Below are 16946 nucleotides of genomic sequence, written 5' to 3' on the forward strand. Positions count from 1 at the left end.
CGCGCTGCCCCTCCGGCAGGCGTACGCCGGTTTAGTAATAAAGCGAACCCAGACGGTGTCGCCCAATATCATACAGTATCGTTGGTCATAAGAGTACGCCCACTGGGTATTGACCAATCAGTGACCACGTTACTGATTGGCGGGTGGCAAATGTCATCCAGTGACGCAAACATTCTCAGGGTCTCATCCATGTTTGATAACAACAAAGGATGATGAATAGGTTAAGTTTCTAAATTGCTTCGTGCTTCGTAGCCGCTGAGTTTTCAGGGTTTGTTATGTTGCTCGAGTACCTGAAACTTTGCAGGTGCAGTTTAATTGAGAATGAATGGTAAGTCGCTGAGCTCTGGAAGTGACGGTCGCCCGGCGGACCACAAGCTACAGTTAGCTCACAAACGTCCCTGCTAATTTCGGCTAGCTGGAGAAACTGTGAGCTACGTTTAGCATCTACTCGCCAGAGTTCTGTATATTATTTGCTAGGAGCAAAATATCGTTTACAGAGATCTAAGTTAACCAGATTTGGTTTTGAGTGGCGTGTCGGTAATGTGAGCTAGTCGGTCCCAAGTGGTCGTAATCTCCTCTTTAAAGAGCAATTACGTGGCGTGATAGAAACGCCGGCTCGCATTGCTTTTCTGTGTTGTAGGTTGTGTACGCCCAAAGCTCTCACATACACTCAAATGAATAGATAACAGTAAATGGAAAAGACACAGAGGACATACTAAATGGCTGTGCAGTTTATTTTTTGTTTTTCTTGCATTCAACGAAATCTGCGAACCGTGAAGGCAGAAGAGCTGCTTTTCAAATATTAAAATGGTAAGACCTTGAATCACAGCGTCAGCTACACCCTCATTGTAACTGCGCACACTCCCTTGCCTAAGACAGATTACTGCATGGTAAAGCGTTTTCTCTCTGCCCTTTTACACAGATTCGCATAGCAGCACTAAATGCTGCTTCGACAGCTGCAGACGAGTCTCAAGACCCCCTGAGAAACAGCAAGAGTCAGACAAAAGAGGCTCAAGTAGGCTACATACTATATGCTGATGAATAAGCAATATTAGTTCTTTCTGCTGATGCAGTCATTCATCTCTGTACATCCCATTAAGTCAGTTGTATTCCCCCGTTTGTTTCTGTCAATAGGAAGCAGAGGCATTCGCTTTATATCACAAAGCTTTGGATCTGCAGAAACATGATAAATTTGAGGAGTCCGCCAAGGCCTACCATGAGCTTCTCAAAACTCCACTGCTCAAAGAGGTAAACACACCAACACAAACTAATAATATGGTTGCACAGAACATCCCATCCATCCATCCATCCATTCTCTTACACTTTTCAGGGTTGTGGGGGTGGGTGGGCTATCCCAGCTATCCCGGGGCGAGAGTCAGGGTAAACCCTGAACAGGTCAGCAGTCTATCGCAGGGCTAACACATTGAGACGGACTCTGGCAGGAAGCCGGAGTACCCGGAGAGAACCCACGAAAACACTGGGAGAACAAGCAAACGCAACACGGCTTTGCCCCAATCAGATGGTGGATTCGTAATTAGGACGTTGTAGCTGTGAGGCAACAGTGCTAACAACTGTGGCGCTCCTTAAATTAAAGCTGTTCTAAAATTAGCGCATTACCTATAGAGGTAATTTATTGTTTTCTATAAATCCACCATCCAGTCAACAGTGCGCCGGTATTCTCATCACTGACAGCCATCTCACCCGAGATCCTTGTCTGCTCCCATTCTGTCAGTCTCCATGACTGATTGAATGTGGTGAAACCGGCATCAGTGGATGTGTGCACGCACAGAGGTCCATCGCTTGGTCAAGGATGACCATGGGAGACATAAAGAATGAAGCAGACGCTGCCTCACTTGCTCCGATGGCTCTCTACGCTGTGATGTTTCTCTTTAAAGAGCTGGAGAAAATCAATTTATCAGCTGCGCAGACCTTGACAACAGCTTTTATAAAGGCAGAGAAGGAGACCCTGAACCTACCCAGGATGCTGTTATCAAAATGTTGGAAAAGAAAAACTTAAAAATTAACTATTAAGAGGCTCTACTTTGCATGGCTGCAGATGATTTGGAGGAGTTGATAATTGACAGGAAAGTGCCAAAATTCCAGGAGCTGAACGAAAGGGCTCAAGCTCTGAAACTCATCCTAACCACCCTACCCGATGAGCTCATCCTGCATCCCATGTTTGTGAATTGCAATGAGACCAGTGCAGTGCATTTAAAATTCAAACTGAAACACCACACGTAGCCAGCTTGGAGGCTCATTTGATCATGAGGACTAAAGTGGTGATCTGTGATATTTAAAGTTTCACACATTGTTGCAGATTTTCTTCCATTTGTGTTTCTCAGGACATACATTTTCATACTTTGTGTCATTATGAACATATCATGTTAACCATTTTCTGTATAGAATTCAGTTTCACTGCTTAAATAAAATTGGCCATATTGACATTATTTACCTTGCTTGATCTTATCAAGACCCCGTGGGTTTGGTGTTGAATCTAATGTATCCTCTTAATATTTCAGGCCATGCCCTCTGATGATCAGAGAGTGGGCCTCAAGCACCCCGGATTGATGCTGAAATATTCAACTTTTAAAAATCTGGCTAGTATGGCTGCATTACGGGATGACCTGGAGACCGCTATGGAGTTTTACTTAGAGGTAATGTGCCACTTTAACTTGAATAAGTTCAATGAACGAATGAATAACGCTGGCAGGTGTTCTTACTATATATTCTGCTCTGCTCTGTTCTCAGGCTGTCATGTTGGATTCCACTGATGTGAACATGTGGTACAAAATTGGTCAGGTGGCTGTGCGACTGGTGCGCATTCCTCTGGCTCGTCATGCATTCGAGGAAGGATTGCACTGTAACCCTGACCACTGGCCCTGCCTGGACAACCTCATAACTATACTCTATACACTCAGTGACTACAGCTGTATGTAACATGTCATCATAAGCTTTTCATGGTCAGGTTAAGAGCTCATGTATGGGGGGGGGAAAAAAAGTAACTAACATTTCTCTATGTATTTCCAGGCTGTTTGTACTTCATTTCCAAAGCCCTAGAGAAGGACCATTGTTACACCAAAGGTCTGGTGTTGAAGGAAAAAATATTTGAGGAACAACCTTGTCTGAAGAGGGATACGATGCAGATGTTCATGAAATGGTAAAGGCAACTTTCTTTTAAGTTCTTAATCTGTTTACGAGTTGCACCGTACTTTTCCATGACTGACAAACTTGACTCCGTCTTATTTTTTTTACTTTTCTCAGTGATATTTCTATTCACTATGTGGAAGTGGAAGAAGAGGAACGCAAATCCATTATGGAAGAAGCACTAGAGATAAGGAGGCGCAGGCAGGCTCTCTCTCTTTCTGAACCAAAACCTGACCTTGTACTCATTCAGCCCATCCACAGCTTCTCGTGAGTGCTCTGCTGTTGTTGCTGTCTGCGTCATTTCATCACACAGTCAGCATTTAACCATAGATTATTTGTTTTAATGAGGACAGATTATTGTTAATTATTACAATGCTATGGTTTACATGAGCAGAAAATGCAGAATCACCGGACCAAATTTTTTGCTATGCTTGGTTGACATCAAAGTAAGCACCACAACCATATCTTCTGTATTTATTGCAGATGGAAACATCTGGGTGAAAGTCTCCTTGCAATGTACAGACATCAGACCACGTGTGAGCCACCACGCCCAAGTCTTGGCCGCAGAATTGACTTGTCAGAGTACCGTGACCCAAACGTCCTCCAGAACATCCCCCAGCCAAGCAGCCCTGTCAGTATGGGCCAGACCACAGTGCTAAGCAGCAGCCCCAGTTCATCCCTGCCTCCAGTGGTCTTCACTGAGCCAGCAGTGATGGCTCAATCTGGCACTCAACATCAAATTGCCACCAGTCAGTCCACTGTAGAGGTCAACACCTTTGTTCCACCTGTTGGTCAGTGCTGTTTGTCTTGCCTCTCAATGTGATTATTTGTATAAATTAAAAGTGTTGTTGTTGTTGTTGTTATTGTAACCATTTAAATGTTCTCAAATCTTCACAGCTACAGCAATGGAAGTGTCGCTCACAGATAAGGTGAAGAAACCGCCGAAACGGAAACGCGTGGTAGAAGATAGCGGGGAAACGGCAAAGCGGCGCTCTGCACGTGTTCGAAACACTAAATGCAAGAAGGAGGAGAAGATTGATTTTCAGGAACTGCTTTTTAAATACTTACCTTCTAGGTAGCCGCTTTTTACTGAACCTTATGTAAATCTTACAGGTCAATTATAGTTTTGTTGATGTAAAAGTATTTTTCTGGTTTCTCTTAGGCTAAAGAAATTTGATCCCGATAATGACGATGAGAGCCTTAGTAATCTCGAGACACAGTGTGATGGCAAGGATGACATACAGCCTCTGCATGGGAGTTGCTTACCTGTGGACTCAGTTGAATACATGAAGTCTGGTATGTAGTGAATCCTAAATGTGTATTCACAATATCATATCTCGTTTTGGTGTTTCCATCATATTAACACACTGTCCACACCTTCCTCCAGAACAACAAGATGTCCACAACTTCCTGCTTGATAATATGGCCAATGGTGGTATACTGGACCTGATGATGCGCTATCTGAAAGCAGTGGGTCAGAAGTTCATGGAGGAGTGGCCCCGGGGCTTGACTGCTGTGGTCCTGGAGGTCTATCAGACCTGGAGGAAGCACAGTAACGGTCTTCCTAATCCTCTCCTTCGGGACTGCAGCAACCAGCATATCCGGGTAAATGAAAGTTGGTTAATTTTATGGTTGCTCGAATGTCTTTTATCTTACTGGGATGTTTATGGCTTAACATTAATTTACTGTAAGCCCTTTAAGGCTTTTCTCTAAGGATCTAGTTTTGTTTTTTGTTTTTTTTAACGTATGCAGGGGATGTTGACAATGAGCTTGGCCTGTATGGAACTGCAGTTGGAGCAATGGTTACACAGCAAAGGGAAGGCTGGTAAGTCTGAGTGAGCTTCATAATTTTTCTCATATCCTAGTAGATTTTGAAAAGATCAATTTGGACAAATAACACTACTGAGCAAAGCATTCAAGAGCCTGAATCTGAGAAATGTGTTGCCATTTATCTAGCATTTAAAATTTGGCTAAATGATCTAAAAGGTGTTGGAGTCACTGTTGAAGTTGAACATGATAGTATATAGTATTTGTTTTACATTGGAAATTCATTGTTTATTTTTGGCTTGCATTCATATTTTAATTCCTTATCCAGTTACTCCTAGAAGAAGTAGCAGTGGGTCCGGAAACAATACCACTGACTCAGAATTTCCTGGGCAGCACTTCCAGGGTGATTTATTACTTCTCGCTCTCGGTGCATCTCAAAGAGATCTGTTTGAGGATGACTGGCTGGATGTCATGGTGCGAGTATACTGGCTAAAGGCACGATTCCTGGCCCTGCAGGTAAAGTTTATATGTCTATTTATATTTTACTTGATTATTGTTGAGTTATTTTTTCACTCAGTAACAGTGCATTTCTTGTTTTGACAGGGGGACATGGAATTGGCTCTGGAGAGCTATGATGTCTGTGTAGGCCTTTTGCAGAGCAAATCAAAGAGCACAGATGGGAAACAGTACACAATCAACCTGCCTAACCTTCGTGTAGATGCAGCAATCTCTGTAGAGGAGGTTTGTGAGCTGGCCAGAATATATATTTTCTCTTTTATTAATATATTCCCCATTTCTCTCTTATGGGGGTTATCAGAATCAAAATACTTAATTATGTAATATATAAATGTATGTATATATGGCGTATGTAAAAGAGAGAGGGGAATTTTTAAGCAATAATTTCTTTCATAGCAATTTAAGCTTGAAAATATTGAAGTGCTTATTTTGTAGATATTTTGACTGTGTTTTTGGTGGGTTTTCTCTATTCCCACACACAGATTGACAAAAGGCTAAAGTGTCTGGAGCGCTGTCAATCTTTGGAAGAGATCCAGCGCCTCTTTGAGTCATCGGACTTCGACTCAGTGGTGCGTCTGCTGCAGCCCACCCTTAATTATGGGAGCAGGAGCAAACCTCTGGAGTTTGTGAGCTCAACACCTGAGCGTCCCGCACAGTTGACGTTACTGCAGGTTAGACAAACTACAGCGATATCAGTGGAATCGCTAAACGATTTGAAATGCGTAATTATTTCTAACCCTGTGTCCTAGAACTCACTATTGAAGCTGCAGGACTACCAGCAGTGTTTGGAGTGCAGCGAGCTGGCCTTGAATGAAGCCCTCCAGCAGCTCAACTGTGCTCCAAGCAGCTCTCCACCTAGCAAGGAGGAGTGGGTTAGCACCATTGTGAAGTTGCTAGACGGCATCGAGGTCTGCTTCAATAAAGAGGCGGAGCTTCTGAGCAATGTCCCCCACTTCTCTAGTATGGCTCGACTGGCAAACAACCTAATCCAGGTTCAAAGAGAGTTTCTGTTCGCCTTAAGTAATGCTTTAATTCACGCAACAGTAAGATACAGATACACTTAATTTTTAGATTGCTAATTTATTGTGCTGTCGGTTTGCATTTCAGCTGATTGATCTTAGCATGACTATTTCTGATGATCCCAAGGAGCCATTTTTCTTCTCAGTCCTGCCTTGGATTATCCTGTATCGCATTATCAAGCACGAAGAGGCTGCCTTTGACTGTATGCTTCGACAGCATATGTCTGTAGGGGATGATGAAGGTTTGTTGACATCTTGCTTTTATGCTTTTTAGTTTTCCTTCAGTGTACTGTATATGCCATGTCAGTTGTTACACTGAGTGACACTGTCAAGTCTTCATTTTTAGATGACTCAGACACCCCCATGCTGCCCTCCTCCCTGATGCTTCTAAACACAGCCCACGAGTATCTTGGCCGTCGGTCCTTGTGCTGCAGCTCAGACGGAGCCCTTCTCAAATTTTTTGTAAGTTTCTTTGCTCTCTGCAAATGCTACATCCACACCAAAAAAACCCAAAACAAAGTAATGTACAGCCTACATGTCAATTTTTAAAAAGATATGAAAATGTTTTTAAATATTTGTTTTTGTTGGTCTAGGTGCGAGTTTTGGAAAAAGAGTTTGCAGCCTCTACTAGCAGTGACTCTCACCCCTACAAGGAGGAGTTGGAAATGGCCCTGGAACAGTGCTTTTTCTGTTTATATGCCTACCCCAGTAAGAAGAGCAAGGCCCGCTACCTTGAAGATCATTCATCTCCACAGGTTATAGATGCTTAAAACACTCTGCTTGATTTAACGTGTTATAGTTTGGTGTTTGATCTACAAGCGGCTCTGCCAAGCAGAAGTTAATTAATTTAATGACATAGTCCAAAAGTCAATATCTGAAGAACAGGCAGAATTGCTGAGAGGTAACATAAGGTCGGACTATTTTGTGTGATTTCCCAGTGGTACTGACAAACCTGCATAAATAGTGAGTTGTTTAGCTGAGGGCTGATGACTCAGACAGGCCCTCACGACACACAGAAAAAGTCTGCTATATCCATTAATGTTGTTTTGCTGGTGAGGAATACACTTCTGATGTCACTGAAATAAATTGCGCCGGTGAAAAAGCGTTAATGGCACTGATTCAGTGTGTGAGGAAAAATGCAAACACATTTAGATTAACGACTTACCAGCAGAATTGTGGTTTGTGGGCTTTTAGACTTTTACCAGAATTTAGTGAAATCGTCTTTGAGTAACTCACAAGATAATGAAATATTTAGTATATAACAGCGTGCCTCCTTTATTGCTTTGTCACTATAGGAGATGCTTGACAGAGCTCTCTGTAAATAGTTACATTTGATTGAAGATAAAGAGTCAAAGGGAGTGAAAAGGGTAAACTCGTGTTATATTATAAGAGCTAAAGTGACTCAGCAGGAGGTTTATGTGTAAAGTACCCAATCTCTTGTATTTTTGTAGTACTTGCGTTTAGCCACCAGGTGGGGGTCATTCCCACAGTTGTATGTCATTGCTTTTCAGTGGCTGGAGTCCTAACTGTACACTGTAACTAATGAAAGAATAGTCTTATTGGGACCTTCTAGCAGTAATTGCTGTAGCCATGTATGTTACACAGGTATTAATTTCCCGTGGTATTACTCTGCTTTAAGGTTGAGCTTCTGTGGAGCGATGCCCTCTTCATGTTTCAGTATTTCAAACCAAAGTCGCTGCCTGAGTTTGACAGCTATAAGACGAGTACAGTGTCTGCAGAATTGGCCAATTTGCTGAGGAGGTTTGCAAGCATTGCCCCCCCAAGTGACACTCCCGTCCTCACAATGGATGAAGTGGCAGCCTACATTGAGGACATGACAGAAAAGGTCAGTTTGCGGGGCCATGGTGAAGAAGTGAGAAGCACCAGTGACTCGGACGTTATAAACAGGGTCTTCCTTGCTATAATATATTTTTTAAAAGCCTTGATGTCAGTAACAGTCTCGTCTAATTAAGATTTTTTTGTTTCTCTCTTTAAGGCTCCATGCCTTCCCGAGGGCAGTGCTCCTGCACCTCCGATCATCAATGAGATCTACTACCTTGTGGCGGACTATCATTTTAAGAACAAGGAGCAATCCAAAGCCATCAAGTTCTATATGCATGACATATGTGTTTGTCCTAACAGGTAGCTCATTGCACACAGTAATCCCTTTTTTGTTCTTAATGTTTTAAAGTTAAGGTTTACTGTAGTTTTTGTTTGAAAAAAGCACAAAATTGGATGTGTAGAGGAATTGTTTGTATTTGTTTGTTTTTATAAAATGTAACATAGTGTACTTTTAAATGCAGTGAGAATACTGAAGTGTTTTTCCTCGTCTTGCTTTAGGTTTGACTCCTGGGCAGGTATGGCTTTAGCGAGGGCCAGCCGTATCCAAGACAAGCTCAACTCCAATGAGCTTAAAAGCGACGTTCCCATATGGAAGCACTCCCAAGCAGTGCTTAACTGCTTTAAGAGGGCCCTGGAGATCGACAGCTCCAATCTGTCATTGTGGATAGAGTATGGTACCATGTCATATGCGCTGCATTCGTTTGCTTCACGGCAGCTCAAACAGTGGCGCAGTGAGCTTCCCCCTGAGGTGGTTAAACAGGTGAGGCATGCTCTGACATATAACTCGCCTGTGTTTCCTGTCCTTTTTGTTTTAAACGTTCACCTTTTTTTTTTTTTTTTAGACATTAACTCACCGATTGCATTGGGTCACTTCTTGCTCATTCCATACTGGCAGTCTTTATAGAGTCAATTAATCTACCCCCTTGAGCTACAATGTTCATGATGTTTCCAACATGTGCATGTTTGTGTGTCTGTGGTGTTTCAGATGGAAGAAAGGAGAGACTCCATGTTGGAGACGGCCTTTCAGTGTTTTCAGGGCGCCTCCCGTTGTGAGGGTGACAGTGACGAAGAAGAGTGGCTGATTCACTACATGCTGGGAAAGATAGCAGAGAAACGTAGACAGCCTCCGTCGGGATATCTGCAGCTTTATAAAAAGGTGAAGTGGTTTGGTGACAAGGAGCTAGACCAGTGGTTCTCCCATTTTGTAAAAAAATTTAAAATACAAATCGCTAACGTTCAATACGATTCATCTAGACACATTGTTTAAATGATCCTACGTAGGGTGTGTGTCAGGACCTCTTTAAATAATTGATGTTTAATAATAAACATTGGTATTGAGGTGTGGCTTGGCTGGAACTTTTCTAAGGATAGCACAACGTTAAATGTATTCCTTTCAGTTTCATTAGATATTAGTTAAGTAATAACACAAAAACCATAAGGACTGTTCCAGTCATTGTAATAAACCTTTGATTGCCGATGTATTCTTTTTTTTCTTCTCTCTGGTGTTGTTTCATAATCCACCTACAGAAGCAAAGATCGCTGCCCTTCCACTCCCGCAAGATGTTTCCTTCTTTTCGTTTTCTTGTCTCTTTCTTCCCTTTGGCAGAACAGTTAGTCATAACTGTGTTGTTCTGATTAGATTGTTGGAAGCACATGAACTGTATGAACCGTGATTTCAGCAGGCATTTTTTTATGCGTTTAGGAGTTAATTTCATTTGTCAGATGATTGTCAGGTTGGTGACTCTCACCTTTTCTGTGTTTATAGGCAGCAAACTATCTGCACGAAGAAGCTGCCAGGTACCCCCGTAAAATCCATTACCATAATCCTCCTGACCTGGCCATGGAAGCCCTGGAGGTATGCTATCTGTGACATGTGGCTCCCAATAGTTTCTAGTTGTATTACATCAGTGCAGTGTTATGTAAGATTACTGCCTGGAAACATTCACATTTTAAAGACATTCTCTGCATATATTAAACTTCTTCTAGCTGCATTTCCGTTTGAGTGCCACCATCCTGAAACTACTAGAGGCTGATGAGCCAGATCTGGAACACGAGCTCTTGTTTAACTTACTGGTTGAAGCAGCTACAGGACCATTTGCGAGGGGAGAAGAGAAAAGTATGCCAAGCATGCCAAGGGCCCATGAGAAGTAAGTTATAAAAAATACAACACAAGAAGTGTGATATAAAAGTCAAATTTAAAAAGTCATGCAGAATAACTTATTCTTGTTTTTGATTTATTTCAGGGAGAAACCGCCCTCTATGATGGATGAAGACTTTAACTGTCCCTCAGTCTGTATAGGGAATGTCCTTAGCTCATCCATTCCATCAGTTGTCACCCCAGGTCTGACATCACCTCCTTATGTGGCCACGCCGTTTGACCACGATTACGCCAAAAGCAAAAAACTCCGAAGGCAACAGTGGCAGCAGCAGCGGCATGAGGAGCGGCAGGCTGATGGTACAGTCCCAGTCCTAGACACTGTCTCAGGGGTCGGGCTCTTTGGAGCTCTTTCTGCGCTGGGACAGGACGCCCACTGGGGAGTGTTCCGATTGCTAATCACCATGCTTAATGGCTTTGGTTTCAGTTACAATGATTCCCATGCACTGGGTGATTGGGATGTGGTGAAATGGGCAATATGGCTACTGATTATTTGACTAATTTGCAGCAGCAGTGTGGAAAGAGACAGATTTCAAGGTTGAGTATGACAAAGCATTAAGGCCTGTGGGTTTGCATTTATTTATATATATATATATATCTGTGTGTGTAGGTGTATTGGTGCCATATCCTTCTCTTGTGGCTCTTTATTGCTGGCCCCATGTTCTTTTCTAACCATTACTTTGCCCCTCCTAATATGTAATAGTTGTTGTTGTTGTGTTGCAACTTCCTCAGGCTTGTAACATCCAGCATTTGTTCTGTTGCTGATATAGGGGTTGCATACATGAGCTGCTGTTTATCACACCAGGAAAAGCTGAAAGTTCTCAGTGATCTTGATTTTTATTAAGACTTGTGACTGGTACTTGTTCAAAGTCTGCTGCTAAGCATAACCAGTTAGTTTATTTTAATAACCTGGTAGATTCTTGAATTTAAAGTCCTATAAATATTTATGCATGCCTTGCACAGCTCAGAAGTGAAAGGTTAGATTGATTCAGTTGGATGATGTATTTGAGGGTTTTTTTTTTTTTATCTGTAATTCAGTGCATTTAGTATTAAATAAATAAATGGAAGTTCAGTATTTATACACACACATTTTTAGACAGCAGAGGTCAGATTAGTTCGGTCTGCAGGTAGAAAAACTTGATGGTGTTTGGATTTTATTATGCAGATAAAAATCTAGTTTAACATGTTCAGAACGCTCGATGTGCTCGACATGTCAACTCTGATAAACAGAATTGTTTTGTGAAATGTGATTTTTCTCATGAAGCTGGAAATGAAAGTAGAAAATTTGAATTCTTAAAAAAATAAATTTGATAGTTCTATGTAGTAATGTGCTAATAGCACAATATTGCTTTCAGCAATGTAAATATACTACCGCGTGTACAGTTAACATTATAAGAGACCTTACTGACTCATGCAAACTAACCATCTGTTATGTTAGCTCTTGCGGTGTGTACTGTAAGCCTAACTGCCTTTCTTTTAAATTAAGGGACGACACTTTAAGTATTGCTAGATGGGCTGTTTTTTTTGTTTGTTTGTTTGTTTGTTTGTTTGTTTTGTTTTTTTTACTCCAGTGGTTGTTGCATACTTACACAATGACTGTGCAGCAGAGCTGATTTCAATTTCCTGAACTGTAAAGGCCGAGTGCTGTTTGGACCAAAGAGCCTTGGACATTGTTTCCATGTGACAAGAACTGTGACATCTGTCCACCCACCCCATGTATCATGTTGAGCTTGAATGTGCAAATAACGCAGCCATATTGCCCATGTTGCCAGTTTTGTCACCCTTTCCAGATTCCTTCCTACCTACCTACCTACCTACCTACCTGCCTGCTACCTCTTTGCCTGCTTGCTTTTACCACCTGCTTTGCCATTTATATGCATGTAGTTCTAATGGGGTGAATGCCTTCACAACTGGAAAAAGTCCGTCCTTTTATCACAATCCACTAAATTGTCTGGTGTATCATATGGTCACATTTTTATGTGGGCTCAGTGTGGGGGGTAATTTTGCAAAAAGTCAAACTTCTGGGAGAGATTTCAAAACCTTGCGTGAGTCATGTTTGCTATTTACCACTAATTGGATCTAATTTCTAATTATGGCCAATTAGTGTGAAAATGTCAAGTCAGAAAGAATGTGGCTGCCCTATTATTGGCACTCAAAACTGAGACTGAAGCCAGAAAATGCCCCACTATGCACATTGCTGCTTGCAGGTGTCCAATTTCTCTGTCTTGAGTCCTGCTTAAAGTGCATCAGCGTGGTAAAACCGCAGGACCAGATTCAGACATGCATTTATGAAATCGTTATGTTCATTATTGACTCTTCGACACTTTTCGAAGAATTCTTCGTGGACTACTCCCATGATTTGATTTAATTTTTAAAATTGTAATAGTAAAATGGGAGAAAATTTATTCTTGGTTTTATTCATATTGCAGATTCTGGACTTAATTTCTAACCTGCAGATTTTCTTATAGAAAGAAATGTGTGTCTGAATCAGGTTCTACACTTTCAAGGGGAGTGGCATTAAATTTGCATTCAGTTGTCTAGAAGCATAAATGACTGATTTTTCTCTTTCTTTTTTTAATAATCTTTTCTATAAATTAAGAGGTGCAATATTTGCTTGATTATATTTTAAAACCAGCTCCCCGTATCTTCAACAGCCTCACCAGAGTTTGACCATGATTACTGCCTGCCCAGGTCTTCAATATGGCTGGCTTCCCTGAATGGTACTGCTCTTCAAACCCACCAAACCTTTTAAGAGGCTATATTTTGAATCTAGAGTGAAGTGCTTTCTTGTAGGAAGCGCTGAATGCACAGCTGTCAGTTTACACAAATTTTACAGTACCATAGTAACTTGGCTGTTGACTCATGACTGAATCTTTTGAAAAGCCCTTTGTGTGCATTATTCTCTGAAATAGCTAAAGCTTGTTGCCCTCTTGATTCTTATTTAAAGTTCTCAGCCCAGGATTATTTTTTCCTGAGACTGCAGAGCGTAATTAGGAGGAATTGTAGCATTTAAAAACAAAAACAAAAACTGTTTTACTTACAAAAACAGACCATCTCTCTTTGTGCGATGCACTAATAAGAATTTTTGGCTCATGAGTTGCTTTTTTTCCTAAATATGTATATACCCCCCCTCCTCCCCCACATTACAACAGGAAATGTTTGTCACATTACCACCAATTCCAAAAAGGCATCCACAGCATGCTGTTACATATAATGAATTATTATGAAAGTTTACACTGTACAGTATTTTCACTTGATCTTTATGAAAGATCACTTCACCAGAATTTGTACACAAAAACTCACAAATTTGTATAATTCTCCATTTTTATCCCAAATAATGAAGTTATCTGTCTGCGGCCATGCAACTGGCAGCATAACCCTTGTTTTCTTTTCTTTTTTTTTCTTTCCTCCCCCCTCTTTGTTTGTTTTGCCAGAACGCAGTCAGGACAGTGAGGTTGTCTTGCTTTCTGACTCCAACTCCACTCAGGATGCCTTCACAGACCCGGCTAGCTCACAAGACAGCAGCCACAAACTCGCCTCCGGGAAAGCAAGCTCATCGTCATCAGAGAGTACAACCCCAGTAAAGGATGGCCAGCCAGCATCTGAGGACACAGGTAATCAGAGATTAAATGAGCCTTTTATGGCTTCAGGCACATGTTGGCACGTTCCTCCGTAAAGTAGCATTTTGAAGATTTTTATTCAATTAAATCTTCGTGTAGTTAAGGTTCCCAAATGAGGGAACAGAAACACAAACTTAGTGTATGACATGTAATAAATTTTATTTGAAAGTTATTGTTTTCTCTTTAAATAGATCATAACATCACTTAAAAATGACATCTTCCTTCTCTCACTTAGAGCCAACAGCCTGTGGACTTTCAGTGAGAAAGAGTTGAATTTGCTGTAAAATTCAGCCAGAATCCAAAGGATGCAACACTTATGCCCTGAACATTGTAGAGTTCCCAAAAGGCTCTGCTCTTCCACCTCACTCATTTCACCTCAGATAAAGCAGGAAGTGAAGGGGTGGGACTTTTTAGGTCAAAGCCTATTGGTTATCCGCTTTTGACATTGCAAGAGGGGGAAATTCTTTCTGGCTTGTAAAGGTTTTAGGTTATGTAGGTGTTTCTGGGTAGAAAGAATTTTGATATTTTCCCCTTCAAGTTCATAAACATGTCAGAAACTACAACATGGATACTTAACTGCTGCATTTGTTTAATTTCCATAATCTCAGCTTAGAGGTAAACAAATACAAACAAACTGCAGGACTGTGAATGTCTTTGAACACTGATAGCTTGTTGTTTTGAGACTCATAATAAAGAAAAATGCTAATTATTGGCCAGTTTATTTATTAAAACAATCAAAGTTTAGTTTCCTGCCTAAAGAATTGTGTAACCCAAGCATTAAAACCACATTTGTTACTATCAACATTAACTTAACCAAATGCCCCAGAACTGAAATCTTTGAGACTTTTGCGCTGAATTCAGGGTCTAACGTTTTTATTTTGTGCTGTGTCTTAGCCTCACGTGGTGAGCACACTGGCATCCAGACAGAAGAGAAAGTAATCCAGGAAGAAGTCGAAGCAGTGGTGGTGGTGGTGTCTGAGAGTTCAGCTCCCAAAGTCTCTTCAGACCCCTGTCCTAACCTGATGCCTATGCCAGCCACCCCTCCAAAGCCAGCATCTTCTCAGCAGGCCACTCCCCAGACCCCAGCCAGCGAGGGTAAGAAGAAGCCCGAGCCCCCTGCTGAGGTGATAGAAGTGCCCAAAGCCCTGCCTCCAGATCGTCCTGATCAGAAACGAATGCTGGTTGAGATGTGTGTCCGGGCTCTGTTTCTCTGTCTGGGGCGCTTCCCTCAGCACTACAAGAGTCTCTACCGCCTGGCCTTCTTCTATGCAAACAGCAAGACCCATCAGGTCAGTCCAGCCCTGTTAACTGATGGCCAAGCCACATGCCTGTTCTTGACATTGATGGTGTGTTCAGTGTATTTAGTTCCATAAGTATTTGTAAAGTGGGTTTTGCTTTTTTAACTATGCACCAAAATACAGGTCCCACTGGCAGCCACACATTCCCTCTCTATATCACTTTCTCCAACAATTTTGACAGATATTGTCATGTGATTTCAATCGTGAGCCCTTCTGTTCCTTCTCCTAGGGAGATATTCTTTTCTTCTGCTCATTCTGATCCTATAATCTAGTCTCATCTGTCAAAATAATATTATTCCAGTCTAATCTGGCTGTTAATTTCTTGATCTTTAACAGTGATTTACAACTTTAGGTTAACCTTGTGATATTTACATTCATAAAAGCATCCTTTTGACTGTTCAGTATTATTCTACTGCCTCTTCAAGAATGTGCCTGATTTGGTCTTGTAACAGCCGCCTTCTCCAAGAAGAGAACTGCGCCTTAGTTGTCTTTATATCTTTGGTGGTCTTCCAGGCTCTACTAAGCCTTCTCATGTCACTGATAGGCTTGTTTTGGTTTTTTCATTTGGATGGCTGCCTTCCCTGGAATAGACACCATGTTTTAACATGTTCTCGTGAAAATCACGAGCGTTTCAAGCCAACACCATGAAATGTCAATAAAACATACCAGGTTTGAAAGTGAAGCTGCTTTGTCCAGTAAGCCTGTGGGCAAACGTGGGACTCATGAAAAAATGTCAGAGACAACACAGTTGTAATTAAAGTTGACACTAAAATGAAATTTAAAAAAATGATGTTACTCTCCAATTACTTATGTATTTAGCTGTATTTCTATAGTAATTACACCAGAGCTGTGATTTCCATTTCTTTGTTTTTCTTTGGTTTTCTTGTGGGACTGTGAGCTCTGCAGTGATACATGAGCTGCTGAAACAGCTTGTGTTGGCTATGAGGCTTTGTGGGCAGAGGTGTGTGTGGGTGGTGCGCAGTGCTCTCTCAGCCAGTTTGGCACAAGGAGACTGCAATGAGCTTTACTTGAGATGGCAACCTTCTGTTACCACTTTAGTTTTTGTTTTCTTAAATAAATACAGTCTTTCCCCAAACTGAATAAAGGTAAATTGGGTGTGGTAAAGTGTTAGGTGTTTTATGTTTTATAATATCCTCATTTGACCTCGGTAGTCTAAACAAGCACTGAAATCAAGTTCAGTAAAGGAAATTTCCATTAGACTCAGTTCAGTGTACATTAACTTTTGATTGAGGCTTACCTAGTTAGTATTAGGCTCAAGGAAACTGTTGGTAAGGTTTCCTTGAGGTTTAACATGGAGGAAAGCAAATGTACCCCGGCACTGAGTGGATGACATTCACTTGATGCTGTTGCCACAGGTTGCTTAGACACCTTCACAACGAGACACACTGAGTATTAAAAGCCTCTGTTCCATTTACATTGGCTGGTCATTTTTATTCTCACATTTCAAACCTGGAAAGAGGGGAAGCCTGTTAATTTTATGCTATGGGCAGTGGGATTGTGACAGGTAGCATGAAGTGGTGGTGGTTTCCAATCTTGTTTTCAACAGGGCACTGCTTAGTTTGTG

At 41.5% G+C, this 16946-nt stretch overlaps 1 protein-coding gene across 4 annotated transcripts in view; it reads left to right on the forward strand.

Annotated features, from left to right (window-relative positions):
- The first annotated feature begins 213 nt into the window (after positions 1 to 213).
- cabin1 (calcineurin binding protein 1) overlaps positions 214 to 16946 on the forward strand; it is a 37539-nt gene continuing 20806 nt past the window's right edge. For 2 of the 4 annotated variants that reach the window (XM_063489060.1, XM_063489061.1), the window contains exons 1-29: positions 214 to 810; positions 923 to 1015; positions 1135 to 1248; positions 2520 to 2654; positions 2749 to 2929; positions 3028 to 3157; positions 3262 to 3411; positions 3628 to 3935; positions 4042 to 4219; positions 4307 to 4440; positions 4532 to 4749; positions 4897 to 4969; positions 5240 to 5427; positions 5515 to 5652; positions 5910 to 6098; positions 6177 to 6419; positions 6535 to 6688; positions 6793 to 6908; positions 7040 to 7201; positions 8086 to 8292; positions 8443 to 8588; positions 8787 to 9048; positions 9274 to 9444; positions 10054 to 10143; positions 10275 to 10435; positions 10532 to 10743; positions 13098 to 13163; positions 13878 to 14057; positions 14958 to 15352. In XM_063489060.1, coding sequence (XP_063345130.1) covers positions 808 to 810; positions 923 to 1015; positions 1135 to 1248; positions 2520 to 2654; positions 2749 to 2929; positions 3028 to 3157; positions 3262 to 3411; positions 3628 to 3935; positions 4042 to 4219; positions 4307 to 4440; positions 4532 to 4749; positions 4897 to 4969; positions 5240 to 5427; positions 5515 to 5652; positions 5910 to 6098; positions 6177 to 6419; positions 6535 to 6688; positions 6793 to 6908; positions 7040 to 7201; positions 8086 to 8292; positions 8443 to 8588; positions 8787 to 9048; positions 9274 to 9444; positions 10054 to 10143; positions 10275 to 10435; positions 10532 to 10743; positions 13098 to 13163; positions 13878 to 14057; positions 14958 to 15352 — 4797 coding nt within the window. In that variant the 5' untranslated portion in view covers positions 214 to 807. The remainder of the gene's footprint in view (positions 811 to 922; positions 1016 to 1134; positions 1249 to 2519; positions 2655 to 2748; positions 2930 to 3027; positions 3158 to 3261; positions 3412 to 3627; positions 3936 to 4041; positions 4220 to 4306; positions 4441 to 4531; positions 4750 to 4896; positions 4970 to 5239; positions 5428 to 5514; positions 5653 to 5909; positions 6099 to 6176; positions 6420 to 6534; positions 6689 to 6792; positions 6909 to 7039; positions 7202 to 8085; positions 8293 to 8442; positions 8589 to 8786; positions 9049 to 9273; positions 9445 to 10053; positions 10144 to 10274; positions 10436 to 10531; positions 10744 to 13097; positions 13164 to 13877; positions 14058 to 14957; positions 15353 to 16946) is intronic. The other 2 variants (XM_063489062.1, XM_063489063.1) reach the window with 1 other exon arrangement.

The sequence above is a fragment of the Pelmatolapia mariae genome, linkage group LG12, assembly GCF_036321145.2.
Source record: "Pelmatolapia mariae isolate MD_Pm_ZW linkage group LG12, Pm_UMD_F_2, whole genome shotgun sequence".
Lineage (NCBI taxonomy): Eukaryota > Metazoa > Chordata > Actinopteri > Cichliformes > Cichlidae > Pelmatolapia > Pelmatolapia mariae.